At 35.4% G+C, this 14841-nt stretch overlaps 1 protein-coding gene across 1 annotated transcript in view; it reads left to right on the plus strand.

Moving 5' to 3' along the window:
- LOC140326541 (fibrillin-2-like) overlaps window positions 1-11387 on the plus strand; it is a 97088-nt gene extending 85701 nt beyond the window's left edge. Inside the window, exons 50-65 of the mRNA XM_072405220.1 lie at window positions 1156-1308; window positions 1619-1684; window positions 1832-1957; window positions 2046-2165; window positions 3022-3141; window positions 3307-3438; window positions 3694-3819; window positions 4247-4453; window positions 4543-4668; window positions 4787-4909; window positions 5109-5225; window positions 5341-5469; window positions 5574-5693; window positions 6192-6423; window positions 7297-7465; window positions 8385-11387. Of these exons, the coding sequence (XP_072261321.1) occupies window positions 1156-1308; window positions 1619-1684; window positions 1832-1957; window positions 2046-2165; window positions 3022-3141; window positions 3307-3438; window positions 3694-3819; window positions 4247-4453; window positions 4543-4668; window positions 4787-4905 (1295 nt within the window). The 3' untranslated portion in view covers window positions 4906-4909; window positions 5109-5225; window positions 5341-5469; ... (2 more) ...; window positions 7297-7465; window positions 8385-11387. The remainder of the gene's footprint in view (window positions 1-1155; window positions 1309-1618; window positions 1685-1831; window positions 1958-2045; window positions 2166-3021; window positions 3142-3306; window positions 3439-3693; window positions 3820-4246; window positions 4454-4542; window positions 4669-4786; window positions 4910-5108; window positions 5226-5340; window positions 5470-5573; window positions 5694-6191; window positions 6424-7296; window positions 7466-8384) is intronic.
- The last annotated feature ends 3454 nt before the right edge of the window (window positions 11388-14841 follow it).

A 14841-nucleotide genomic window follows, 5' to 3' on the forward strand; every position in this document is an offset into this window, starting at 1 on the left:
GGTTTAAAACAGCTGCTATATCAGAACTGCTACAGGAATAGATATCAGCGAGTGATAATACTAACAGTAACAAACAAATATGAATCAAGAAATACATTTTGGTCATCACATGACTAAACACAATATCCACTAGCTAATTGTTCTTACATTAATCCAAAATGTATTAATTATAAGTATTATTGCACTAATATATTAGTAATATAAAGCTGCACATGAATGATGCATATCACAGTTTACATCCTCTATAATAGATGTAGCTGTTTGCAAACATGCATTGCACCTTAAGGATTTATAAAAGACTAGAATATACAGGTATCTTTAAATTATATGTTTATTAAGTAAAAGCCAATCTCCAGGCAAGTTCAATGATATTTCCTATCCTCCATGAAATAACAGCAATTGTAATCACCAGGTAACTTGTGACCTTCTCCCATATTTTTTACTATATGTGCCTACTTTCTTTCTAAGGTGATTCCTCCACTTCCTTAGTATTTGTGTAAGCAGAAATGGCAAAGCCCTTTTTCCCAACCTAATCCCATCCTCCCTTTACCCAGCTGGCACATTGCTCTGTGCACAGGTGTACAGAGACCTTCTGCTTCTAGAACATAGCTTTAGTCTTTATGAAGAACTAAAAAAAGAACTTTGAAAAGAGGTGTCATTTCCAGGTGCAAAAATGTACTAACAACATTATTTTTAACATTCCACCCCAAAACAAAAAGGTATAGGTTGTTAGTTTTTGCTTTACATTCTGTGTTACTAAATTAAGTTTTGGATGAAGTAGGAAAGGTTTAGATACTATGGCAGGTTTCTATTTTTGTCCTCATTAGGGAACTGTTCCCCTGTTTTGAACTGGTTGCCACTGTCACCAAGAAAGAGAATTCCAAAATTTTAAAATTGTCCACTTAACAATTTATATCAATGAGACAACAGCCTAGGAGGGAATTCGCCATCACTTTCCTTTAGCTTCCTATTGTGTTTTTGGAACAGAACATTTGCTAAAGGAACACGGACAGAACAAAATATCTCAACACTGGTTTTAACTTTTCCCTACTATATTCAAAACTAAAAAAAAGTTTTGGCTATACATGCACTTTAACTACTAAAGATATAGGTTTATACAGAGTGTAATGGTTATACATTTCTTTTCTTTAACAGATACTCGCCAGAGTTTCTGCTTCACTCAGTTTGATAATGGAAAATGCTCAGTGCCTAAAGCCTTTAACACTACAAAATCAAAGTGCTGCTGCAGTACAATGGCTGGCGAGGGCTGGGGAGATCCTTGTGAGCTCTGTCCACAGGAAGGAACTGGTAAGTACTGCACAAACACTGAAATATAAAAAATCTATTGTGATTTTTGGCAATGTATTTCATTTAGCCAAACATATAAATGTGCATTTAAAGGCAATCAACATACTTTCAGTAGTCAATGTAGACCTTGAGTACATTATTATACCAGTTTTGGTCACATTTGATTTAATATTCAAATTATACATTTGAATTGCCATTATTTTGGCTCTCACCTGCTTTATCTGCCTTATTGATGCAATAAGTTATTTATGAGCTGTTGGCTTTGCACCTTTTATGATTTATTAATGTATTATCTATCTTTTCTGTTCAGTGGCTTTCCGGGAACTCTGTCCATATGGTTTGGGCTCCATCCCTAACATCGGAGATACCAGAGAAGGTCAGTGACCCAAAGAGCTAGTATAGGAGTAAAATATTTTACAATATCACAAATCTTCTTACATACTGTAAAAATTATAAATTAGCGGAATGTTATCATTTTTCTACTTTTATTCTAGCCTCATTTTTTTCTCTCTTGTCTTTTTAGATGTCAATGAATGTGCTGAAAACCCTGGAATTTGTGTCAATGGAGTCTGTATTAACACGGATGGCTCTTTCCGATGCGAATGTCCATTTGGATACAATCTAGACTACACAGGTGTTAACTGTGTTGGTAAGTAAAACAAACAAGATTTCATGGATAGAGTTTATACTTGTCAAGAATGCACAATGGAAAATAAAATATATTTTGCTTTATGCAGATACGGATGAGTGCTCTATTGGAAACCCATGTGGAAATGGAACATGTTCCAACGTGGTTGGAGGATTCGAATGTGCTTGTGATGAAGGTTTCGAACCAGGGCCAATGATGACTTGTGAAGGTAACAGGAATCTATTCAGTTTTATGTGTGGATACTATAAAAATGAGTAGTATAGAAATTTTACTTTTCATTTCTTATTTCTAATACCCCCTTTTTTTATATATATATTATATTATAAAAAAATTCAAAATTTTGTGTTTTTGTGGATATTTTAATCAGTACCATATCATAGTTGCAGGGAAATCCAGTTATGCATACTTCACTTTTACTTCCACCACCACTATCTCATAGCCATTTATGTCATGAAAGCTAAAGTTAAAAAAAAATACACCCATGATACTCATTAACACCAGTGTGGAGTTTTGAAAGGGTTCCAGTTTTTCAGAGCTCCTGTTTTTAAGCACCAGCCAAGTTCTGGTGCTCAAGCCATGGGTTGATCAAGGCATGGCAGGTCACAGATTTGTATTGTTTAGGAGGGTATGCTGTGTAGATTAAATATAAAGAAAAGTAATGCCACAACTATAAAGAAGCATTAAGTTATAGTGTAAAGTAACTGAAACAATGCAATACACTTTTTACATTCCTATCACTATGCTATTTTGATTAAGTTGCATATATTTTCAGTGATTTCTAAATAAGTGTAAAAGCCACAGACTGTAATTTACAAATTACTGTCATAGATTCAGTTTCTTAGTGAAAGTTTCAAATTAATGAAATTGTATTTGTTCAGTAATTTAAACTTCATAGTAGATTCAGTTATTTATTCTATGGCTCGAAAAAGTAGCAGAGCCACTCTTTGTAACAATGCTTAACGCCTTTGCAAAGACTTATGGTTACAATGCTCTGGTTTTTATGGAAGATGGTTGAAGTACCCATTGAAACTTTGTTTATATCTTACACAATTTATTGTTTTTAGATATCAATGAATGCACAAACCCACTTCTGTGTGCTTTCCGCTGCATAAACACTTTTGGATCCTATGAATGCACATGTCCATCTGGATATACCTTAAGAGAAGACCGCAGAATGTGCAAAGGTATGGCACTTTACTGGGCAATTTCATTAATATTATTTCCCTGGTGATCTGTGTTAAAACTAATACCATAGACCAGTTAATTTAGCCAATTGTTTGCTTTGTTTTCTGCCAGTTATTTTTCAAATGTATTACCCCATAGCTTATGTAGCCCTTTTTGTTTTGCAGATTTGGATGAATGTGCAGAAGGTCTACATGACTGTGAATCCCGAGGAATGATGTGCAAGAACCTGATTGGTACATTCATGTGTATCTGTCCACCAGGCATGCAGCGACGTCCAGATGGAGAAGGTTGCATGGGTAAGTCAAAGACAAAAAAAAAATTGAAAACAGAATAAAATACTGTACTTTAAAATTACTTGTAATATTCTATGTAAAGTTAGAGGAAATAACTGAATTTACTGCACGTTTTCTTATCTATATCTTATATTATCTATCTAGTTTTATCTATTTGTTTTATATATTTTGTCAGTTTTATTGCTGCTATAACAGTTTGTTATCTTCTTTTGTAAATATTTTACTAGTATAATGCTTTATATTGTCCTGTTTAAATAGATGAAAATGAATGTCGTACAAAGCCTGGAATCTGCCCTAATGGACGCTGTGTGAATACTATTGGAAGTTACAGGTGTGATTGCAATGAAGGCTTCCAGGTTAGCGACTCTGGAACAGAATGTATTGGTGAGTTTTGCTTTTTTTATGAATATCTCTTAACTTGAATTCTAAAAGTGCATACAATTTAAGACATAAATCTGAAATTAGAATATTACCTTGTACAGAGTAACAATAGAATGGAGGAAGTATGTAAAATTATACCTTCATTGAAGCCTTCATTCAGTGATACGATTTCCTTTTTATTGTTAAAATGGTGTATTGGTCTATTTGTTCTAAGTTGAAAATCCCCCAGCCAATCCACTGGTATAGCAAAAGCAATTAAAGTAGGTAAGTGTAAGAGGAACAATCAAATTATATCGATTGATCTACAAGAAAAGTATATAAAACCTAAAAAAGTAACTCAAATACATTTTAACTAAAGTGGTTTGTGACTTGTTAGTAAATAAATTATACCTAGCATTTGGTAAATTCAATTTTTTATTGTTGTTCTTAGACACACGCCAAGGCTCATGTTTCACTGAAGTGCTACAAACAATGTGCCAACTTTCATCTACAAATCGCAACATGGTCACCAAGTCAGAATGCTGTTGTAATGGAGGAAGAGGCTGGGGTAACCAGTGTGAACTCTGTCCTCTTCCTGGAACTGCAGCATTTAAGAAAATGTGTCCACATGGCCCTGGCTTCACTACAGATGGCAGAGGTAAAGGCAAAGAAATTTTGTCCAAGTATTATATCATGGAAATCTTATGACTTCTATAGAATAAAACCTTTTTTGTACATTTGTTTTAGATATTGATGAGTGTAAAGTGCTTCCTAACCTGTGCAAAAATGGACAATGCATAAATACAATTGGGTCCTTCCGTTGTCATTGCAATTTGGGCTACACCACAGACATTACTGGAACAACTTGTGTCGGTAAGATATCTTACAATTATTGGAAACAAATTCATAAAATTATATTGCAGAATACAAAATGTTGTTATATGTAAAGTATATAGAGATATAATACATTTTTGTTTGCTTTATTTTGCAGATCTGGATGAATGCTCCCAGTCTCCTAAACCTTGCAACTTTATATGCAAGAATACTGAGGGCAGCTACCAGTGTTCTTGTCCAAGAGGCTACATCTTGCAAGAAGATGGCAAGACCTGAAAAGGTGCAGTAGATCAGTGATTATTTTGTTTGGTTGATAAAGCAATGATGTGCAATAACTCAATGAAACTACATCAATAATACACCATCTTTTTTTGGCCCAACTCACTTCTAAAAACGAAAATTTCTAGACTTTTAAATACCTATGGTGGAGTTGTACAGCTTGCATATAGTATAATATAAAGCATTTTCTGCTTTTGCAGATTTGGATGAATGTTCCACCAAGCAGCACAACTGCCAATTCCTGTGTGTTAACACAATTGGAAGCTTCAACTGCAAATGTCCACCTGGCTTTACTCAGCATCAGTCCTCTTGCATTGGTAAGAAAACTCCATATTTCCCTTTTATGTAATCTGTATTAAAACATATACTTTTTGGATCATTTAGAATATTTACAAATGACATACATTATACTGATATTTTATTCATTGTCAGATAACAATGAGTGCAGTGCTCAACCAACTTTGTGTGGTGGCCGTGGTACATGCCAGAACAACCCCGGTAGCTACACTTGTGAGTGCCAGAAAGGATTTACACTGGATAACACTGGAAGCAATTGTGAAGGTAAGAGAAGATACCCTACAAAACAACATTTCAAAAAAAATTTCATCTAGCTGACATAATGAAGAAAATGAAAGCTAAACAGCAGGTAACAAATTATTTTTCAGATGTGGATGAGTGTGATGGTAACCACCGCTGTCAACACGGCTGCCAGAACGTCCTTGGAGGATATCGCTGTGGCTGCCCACAAGGCTATGTTCAGCATTATCAGTGGAACCAGTGTGTTGGTGAGTACATATGAGAAAACGCACCTTTACCTGACATTTTTTTAAGCTCATGCATATTTGATTGGTTTTGATTTTCCTGGCTTATAAACTTACCTGTTCATTTTTAATTACGTTTGCCAAGCTTATTTAGAAATAATGTTCATGTTTGCACTAATCTACTCAATTGACCCTATACATATTGTAATAATATTTTTGAAGTATTTGAAACCTAAGTCTGTCCAGCAATTTTATATTGCTGGTGAGGTAAGATGCATGCACAGTATACAAATTTTATTGCAGAATACAAAATGCAAATTTGCAGAATAAAATACAAATTTATTAGCATACTGTTAGACCATCTGTTCATCTGCCTGTTCCCCAAGATAGAATCTTAGTTAGGAAATTCAGGTGAAATTTAGTGCAAGCCATTGGTCTAAACTTCAGACGGTTACACCATTTTTTTACTAAGGATTTCACCCAAAAGACATTATTTAATTGCCTCTAATTTTTTGCCTCTAGATGAGAATGAATGTTCCAGCCAGTCCACCTGCGGCTCTGCCTCCTGCTACAACACTTTAGGAAGTTTCAAGTGCATATGTCCTTCTGGATTTGATTATGATCAGTCGTTTGGAGGGTGTCAGGATGTTAATGAATGTTCTGCTGGAGGAAGCCCTTGTAGCTACGGTTGTTACAACACTGATGGTGGCTACCTTTGTGGATGCCCTGGAGGATTTTTACGAGCTGGCCAAGGGTAAGTATGAGTGGATTGGGATGATTGCCTTGTAACTATTACTCCTAAATTTACTTTGACATTAAGTATAATTATCTAAAATGTAGTGTAGATGCTGTTATCTACTCGATACCACAGAAATAACTCCACACTATTCCTACATTTTATTAGAAATTTGTAATCTGTGAAGTTTGTGAAGTAATACAGTGTTGGACAGGTCCTGTGACCAAGCTTTCTTCCAGACTAATCTGAACCATTGTACAATTCCAAATCATGTTAATAAAATATTGAGAATATTTCAACACTGAATACAGCAAAAATGATTATGTAAAATAAGTTTGTAAGTTTGCAAGTTGTGACCACAGCGGCGCAGTTTGATGTCACACTGAGCACACCCATATCCTTGGCAGACTAATAAACACATACTCATATCCCATAAATTTGCTCATCACTGCAGTTCCCAACACAACACAGCTTTCTTTGTGTATTAAGGAGGAATCTGCTGCACATTCTGCTGTCATCTTTATGACTATGAGGGAAATATACACACATGCTGCTATACCTGTATCAAAAAACCTTTTAATATTTGGTTTAAAGGAAAGCTAATAATAGAAAAGCACAGAGGCTGCTATTGCTAGTTGCCTGATTGTCATGTTGACACGCTCAATTAAATGTATTGATTCAGTGGATATGCAGTTCTGACTTTATTGATATGCTTGCCTCAGTCAGGTTAGTGGCTTGACAGGATACTAAAGCTGGGAATTAGTATTTTGGCCACAAAAGTAGCATTTCCTAAAAAAAGAGGTTCCAATTTACCTTTTGTAGCAGTAAGTAGTTTGTATTTTGTTTTAATCAGGTGGCTTTCTCTTGATATATACATGTGTTGTATTGCAGGCATTGTGTGTCTGGCTTAGGATTTGGCAAGGGCTCTTATCTACAAGCTCCTGTGGAAGAAGATGAGGAAAACATCTTGTCCCCAGAAAATTGCTACGAGTGCAAGATTAACGGGTATCCAAAGAGAGGAAGGCAGCGACGTAGCACTAACTCCACAGCTGAACATGAGGTAAGAGATATTCAAGTTTTAATATTAAGGTATAATGGCATGCTTAGACTCTTAAGTTATATTGCAGTGGTTTTCTATCTCATTTCTGAACGCATGTATACTGTAATATTGTCACTACAAATCTTACCCTAATTTACTAAAAACTAAACAGAATTCTAATATCACATTCCAGTGGCTGTAAGATTATGTGAAATCATCATCTTCCCTGAAAAAATTTGGACATAATGTAAAAATCTATATTTTAGGAAAACCCCCTTAAGCTTTCTTGGACCTGCAGTGTTAGATAATACCCTATGTGTAAGGACCAGTTTAATGCACAATGACAGCTCTGCTTAACATTTATGAATCGTTGAAATTCTGGAGTGCATTGGATAGATAAACCATGTCTGACCAAAAAGGTGGAGGGCTTGCTATGGAAGGTACTTTCCAGAAAAGATTTTTAAAAGTCCTGAATGATGTTGATGTATGTAGGCAGAGAACCTTTGTAAAAGTAAAGGTACCTGTAAAAGTAGATTGTTTCCAAAACCTCTGGGCATTTTAACCTTGTGAAGCTTAGTTAGGTCAGAGATATTATGCATGGTTAAATTAATACTTTAAACTCTAGAGTTATGGTCATAAACCATGGGCTTTTCAGGTACACCAAAAGAAACCTAATTTACATACCTTGGGTGTATTTCATATGATCAAGTCTTTTTCCCCACTCTATAAGTGTAATTGTTAAGACCCAGCTGTTAGTTTGATAATAATTGCAATAACTATCTAATTCCTAAGAAGAAGAGCAAATATTAGGGCATATATCATACATTTTATCAGGTTTTGATGCCATATTGTACTACTTTATTGTAGTGATATTTTGCTTCTTTATTGATTAGATTATTATGCATGTATTAATGTGTTTTTCTAACTTTGATTTTTGTAGAATCACAGCATGGCTAGCCTTGACATAGATGAACCAATAAAGATGAGCTTTAACATTTCCCACCTGACAAGCAAAGAACATATCATGGATTTAATGCCAGCTGTGCAGCCACTGATGAACCATGTACGCTATGTCATCACTCAGGGTAATGAGGATAACAACTTCCGTATTCATCAAAAGGAAGGTCAAAGTTTCTTACATCTTGGCCGTAAAAAGGTAACTCCAGGTGTATATAACCTAGAGATTACCAGCATGTCTCTATACCGCAAGAAGGAACTGCAGAAATTAGAGGATGAGAAAGACTTCAACTACCTCAATGGTGAAATAGGCCAAACACTTAAGATGAAACTTCAGATCCAACTTTATTAAGAACAGAAACAATCTTCACGTGGCCTTCACAAGATCTGAACTTTACATTTCTAGAGAAAGTCTTTTTCTGTCTTCTCTTTAATTAGCAAGCTTTTGTGTCAGAACCTCAGCACTAAGGCATAAGATTGATGGGAAATGTGGAATATGAGTTCAGCTGTGACCAATGTTCATATGTATTTTGGAATTATTTTCATAGAATTTTTGTTATGTAAAAATGGGAGGGATATGAGTGACAGACGGGCAAAGTGTTCAATGGATATGATGCATCGGATGCCCTGATCAAAGCTACAGATGTATAAGCAGATGGAGGGCAAACTTTTCAAATGCCCTCCTTTATTTTCACCAAAAGCTCTAACAAGGATGCCAATGACAGGAATGACTCTAGTGCCTTAATTGTGCCTTACAAGTGTCTTTAAGAAAACAGCAGTGTTGCAGCAGAAGCTTTCTTTTTTTACCTGAGTGCTACAATACTGTGTATTTGGTGCTTCTAAAAGAAGTTCATAATACATAGTGAACTGTAAGAGTGGTCACTGGAACTCCTAAATAATTATGATGAATGTTTTTGTAATTTTAAAATCTTTTTGTTTTAAAGAATTGAATCTTTGTACTGTAATAACAACAGTGTTCTGCTACTAGCAGGTGTAGGCAGCCAGAGATGGGAGCAAATATAAATAGTTTTTATTCACAGCCTTAGCTCTCTATTCTCATCATGCATAGCCTTTATGCTGTTTATCCAGCAAACTGTAGTTTACCATTAAAATAATTCCTTCCACCAAAAAGGAATAAACAGTCAACTTTCTCCTAGGGACCACTCAGAGTACACTGCTTCTGTCCAAGCAAGGCAAATGAACCAGGCACATCACTTATGCTTCATGCAGAAGCCTTGCTTTGTTATATATGGAAAAAAACGTAACAAATAATTGATAGGTAATAGCATTGTGATGTTAATTTATAAACTGCAGAATATATATTCCATGTTTAATATAGATGGATACAAATAGTGCTTTGAAGGTTTAAGATATTTAATGACACTCTAAACACAATTTTCTTGTTCAGGAAGAACCCCTTTAAGTATTATTACCAAGTTCATTCAAACCATATTTAAACGTATCAAAGCCATCACAAAAATTGCCTTTTTGGATCGATTTACTGTAGGCCTCTTACCTCAGGATGCAAAGAGGTGGTACATTTAATACAGTATAGTGTAGTGTTGTTTGCTTAGCTTTTTGTGCCAGCATGGACTTGACAAATAATTTCTATGGAGCACAAACTTGTGTCTGATAATAGCACCAAAATAAAGCAAATTATTCAAAAGAACGGCCTATAAACAATCTGGTTACCCAAGCATGTGAGCAACGTGATATCCTTAAAATCTGGTCAAATTTCGAATATACCCAATTGTCCCAACATGTGCTATCAAGGCAGACTCAATCATTCTGCTACCATTGTGCAAGTTTTTATTTTTTTATTAGAAAAGTCCCCATTTTCATCTCTAACCAATCCCCCACCCACTGATAAATGCCAACTCCATAATTAGTGATTATCACAGTACAATAGTCTAGTTTCATCTTCTCTATGCAGTGTGAGAGGCAAGATCGCAGCACCCAGCAGTGGGCAAATAGGGTCTCCATTACCGGACTGAAGCAGATTTCGTTCATTGATGGTGTACCAGTGATTTGTTCATAAACTGAGTAATTCGCATTTGACAGTGGTTACTGTACACATTAAAAATGGAAAGGATTTTGTTAACCCACAATTGCAGGGTCCAGAAAACAACTCGTAATCGACTTAGGAGCCTCTTGCTCCAACTGGCTTGTTACTTACTGAAACGTGAACACAAAGTTATTTTTAGGAGTATCAACTATTGCAAAAAGGACTTTATTTGTCAATAATCTTTTGCTGACATCGGCTTCCTTACCTTTTTAATAAAATTTAGAGAAGTTAGCAGAAAGGATGGTGCTAATATAGATTATGGTATGAAAAACACACACTACTACCTGACGCTATACTGTATCCATCCCACAATGGTGCTTTACCTATCCAGTGCTTCAAACGGCTCGGTTACTGCACTGTACGTCCTTTTTTTTTTAAGAACAAATATTTATATATAACCACAACTGTAAACTGTTGATCATTTTTTTGTAATTTCATATTCTTGTAGTAAATATATTTTATTTGATACATGTTGTTTTAGTTTTGTTTTTTTGTTTTTTTTTTTTGTTTTTGTATTTTAAATTCCCAACAACAGCCACTTTTTGATAATATGTGTGAATACTGTAATTGTTGGCAAAATAAAATCATAAACTTGAAAAAGATGCTAGCTTTGCAAAATACGAGATGTTGTGAAATATAACTGTTTTCTAGACGGTGCTACAGAAAATCATGTCATTGTGAAAATCTTTTTTTTTCCAGTCTTGTGTTGAGCCAAAAGTATTATTTTTGGAGGGGGGATTTTTTTTCTCTATCTTTCCAATGTGGTCTGATACATTTTTTTACTGCATTTCAAACAGTGTGCTGTATTTGTTGTTATGTTTGTTGTTAGGCACATATGATAATTTTGTACAAGTTTTCGTAACTGATGTTTTTTTTGTATCAGAAGCAACAGCAACAATAAAATTATTTTGGGTAAAAATATCATTTTTAGTGTTCCATAAGCTAGATCAGAAGTATCTGGGACAATAAAGGGGAAAGGTGTAAAAGCAGTGGTGGTGAACAAATTACATACAGGGCATGGCCTTTGAATTTACGAAAGGACTACACATAATGGTGACCATAATGCAACAAACTGTTGGAGACTGTGGACATACTACCTTAGATGCTCAGAGACTGTGGGCATGTGACCGGAGATAAACATGGTCCATGAACATGCTAACAGAGATAGTAGGACACTCTGGGCATGTTACAGGAGATAGTCATAGACAACAGGTAATAGATACATGTTCAAATAATTAAAATACAGACATAACAAGTGATACAACTGGAGATTGTTGTCATCCTTTACAATCATTATCAATTACGGCAACAATATTCAATTTTCCCTACAACAAGGTTTATTATAAAATATCAGAGAAAATTATACAAAACAAAAGAGAAAAACAGAATAAACAGCTCAGAAATAAATTAAAAAATGTGAAAGAAAATCTTGGTCACCTTCAATTTTTTCAATATCGTGACTGAAATTAAATTACATAAATTGGTCAAACAAATCACAATGTGCACTTTTACATTAATCATACGTGTCACACTTCTGCTTCCCCTCCAAACCTCAGATGCCTCTCTCCTGCACATGTGGGCAGTTCTGACACTGGGCGTGTCACTGTTTCCAAGCTTTATTAATTATGTCCAATTCACTGGCTGATCAGCCCTGGCTATTTAGCTGGCTCACGGACTGCACTAAGTGTTCGTGCAACAAGTCTTTACTAGTGCCGAGCCCATAGCTCTTTGAGCTAGTTCCTGTCCCCCTGGTGCCTAATCCAGTGTTTCCTCTGTCCAGCTCCTGTGTTAAACCCTTTTTGTCCAGTCTGTTGGTTCCCAGCCAACTTCCCTGTGCTGTTCCAGTATCCTGTCTGTCTGTGGATATTCCTGTGTCACCTGTGCCTCCAGTGTCTCCTGTGTTCCCTGTGCTCGCAGTGGCCCCTGGGTCACTGGTGTCTGTCTCCTGGATCCCTGGCAATTCACCCCTGGTGTGTGACCTGACCTCTCTTGTTTGCTGTCTGCCTCGACCCTGGCTTTCCTTGACTATCCTTTTGCATTGTGATTTGGTACCATGTTTTGCCCACCTTGGTGTGCCCAAAAACCGCAACCACCTCCGTGCAAGCTGTAGTGCCCCCTAGTGGTCCTGTCTCTCTGTGCGTGACAATACGGACAGCATGTAATAAAGTATGTTAGTGCAAAACTATATCTCAAACTCAAGTTATTTTGCTTATAGGGGGGGTAAACTAGAAACACAAGGAGGGGAAGTTCAGGTCAGAAAAATCATACTCAAGAAAAAACAATTTTTTGTTACTGGTCTTAGTAAGCACCTATAAAGGAAAAACTGACTACTGTTGGGTTTTGAGGTCTGTAAAACACATAGGAACTGGATGCAGACTGGGCACCAGGGTTCTGAAAGGTTATGATTCTGCAATATTTGGCCTATGTCTGTGTATATCTGCATGTCATTTGGTGTTATCAGAAGTAAGAATTAAAGAGCATCTGAAATGTAAGAATAAACAGAATGCTCTGATGTAGGAGCCATATGAAAATGACCACAAATCTACATTGTGCTTTTGGATGCATTGTTAAAGAAAAAAAAGAGCTTTAAATGTACTTTTGTTTTATCTACAATTACCATAATTCCCAAATGTCCCAATTTTGCTAGGGCAGCACTACTGCTTTAAAGCAGAGCTAAACTCATTGGTTCGTGGTGAGCTTCTATCATAATCTACAAGTATGCACAGCACAAACTAAATGGCGCATTTACCGTGTAGTTTCAAGCTTAAACAGAAAGCCACCAGGAGCCAGGTAGTTAGTAATTTTGGCATGCAATGTCTCTCTTGTCAAAAAGTACTACCTACCTTCACAGAATATATTTATAAATAAATACATAAAAAAGTAGCTATTTGATGAGGGATAGCAATGCAAAGTATATCATTTTTCTTATATTAATTCTTTTAGACTCAGTAAACAGACTTTCATACATGTTCCTATAGTGGTTTTATCATCCTACATATCTCAAAATCAACATATAAATTATTAGACCTTTTACAAACAGATCAGTTTCCATATTGATTTCAGATAAATCTTCTTAGGCATATTATATTCACATTGTGTGGTGGTCAGTAGGAAGAATGCCTGCTTACCAGTGGGAAGAATGTTAGCCTTACAAATGACCAAAAAGATCCTTGGTGTCAGGTAAACTAACCAGGGATAATAGTACTCTGCCCAAGGCCATCATTTGGAGATCAATGCTGGGATCACCTCTTTTAACTGAACGTTTGTTGTTTTACTGATCCTTAACCCATTTACAATATTGTGACCATTATTAAGTACATATAAAATAGCTGTTTTGCTACAGATAGTTATTGTCTCTGCTGCCTATAGGCACCTGCTAATTGTGGTATTGATAAATTAATCCTGGGCATAAGAAAACAGGATGATAGAAAAACCTGACAACGTAGTTACACTAGAATTAGGACACCAAAGGGAAATGTATACCAGGCTTGTAACAGACCTTTAAAGGGAACAATACATGTTATTGTAATACAATATATTAATATTCCTGTTGAAATGTCTAGAATGCAGCTAGCACCAATCACACAACTAAAGGCCTAGGATTACATGACCAAAATTGTGAATGGTTATTTAGAATGCCCTGCACTGCATATCTTATCCTGCATATAAGAATGGACTGTGGTATAACTAAAGTATCTAGGAAAATTATCTAGAAATTGTGCTTTTGGATAGACAATAAAAAGAATTAAATTCAATGTTTCTCAATGACATTTATGGAGTGATAGCACAATTAAGTTTCTATAAACTGTCTTCAAGGACAGGCCATTATATTTTCTTGTTTGTAATACCAGAAAATTGTCACTAGAGGTCGTTCTAGTCCTTAAACAAAGTACCATGTCACAGAAATCAGGCAAATATTCAAACTTAAGTTAAAAACAAACTTTAGACCTGTGTCAGTCTTTGTTTGAAGCGTCTACTGGACAGAAAAATATTCCTGTTCCTGCTCAGAAAATAGACATTTTTAAACTGTGAAATCATTTTATTCAATAATATTAAATGAAAGGAAATCAATGAGAGTTCATTCTTCAGTGCTGCGTAAACTGTTGGTGCTATATAAATCCTGTTTATTAATAATAATAATAATAATAATAATATTAATAATAATATTAATTCTCTGAGACCAAAGCTTTACAGATGTTTTGTTCCATATACTGTATATTTAACAATTTAGTGTTTATAAAAGTTAAAGAAATAAATAATAAAGGCAGAACAGATCAATCACCCTACTTACTTGTAAACATCTTTAAATAGACAGCAAACTTTTATTTTTAATGCCTCTTGTATGTTCTTGAACTGTGGAGGCAGCGTTTTGTAA

The sequence above is a fragment of the Pyxicephalus adspersus genome, chromosome 3, assembly GCF_032062135.1.
Source record: "Pyxicephalus adspersus chromosome 3, UCB_Pads_2.0, whole genome shotgun sequence".
NCBI lineage: Eukaryota > Metazoa > Chordata > Amphibia > Anura > Pyxicephalidae > Pyxicephalus > Pyxicephalus adspersus.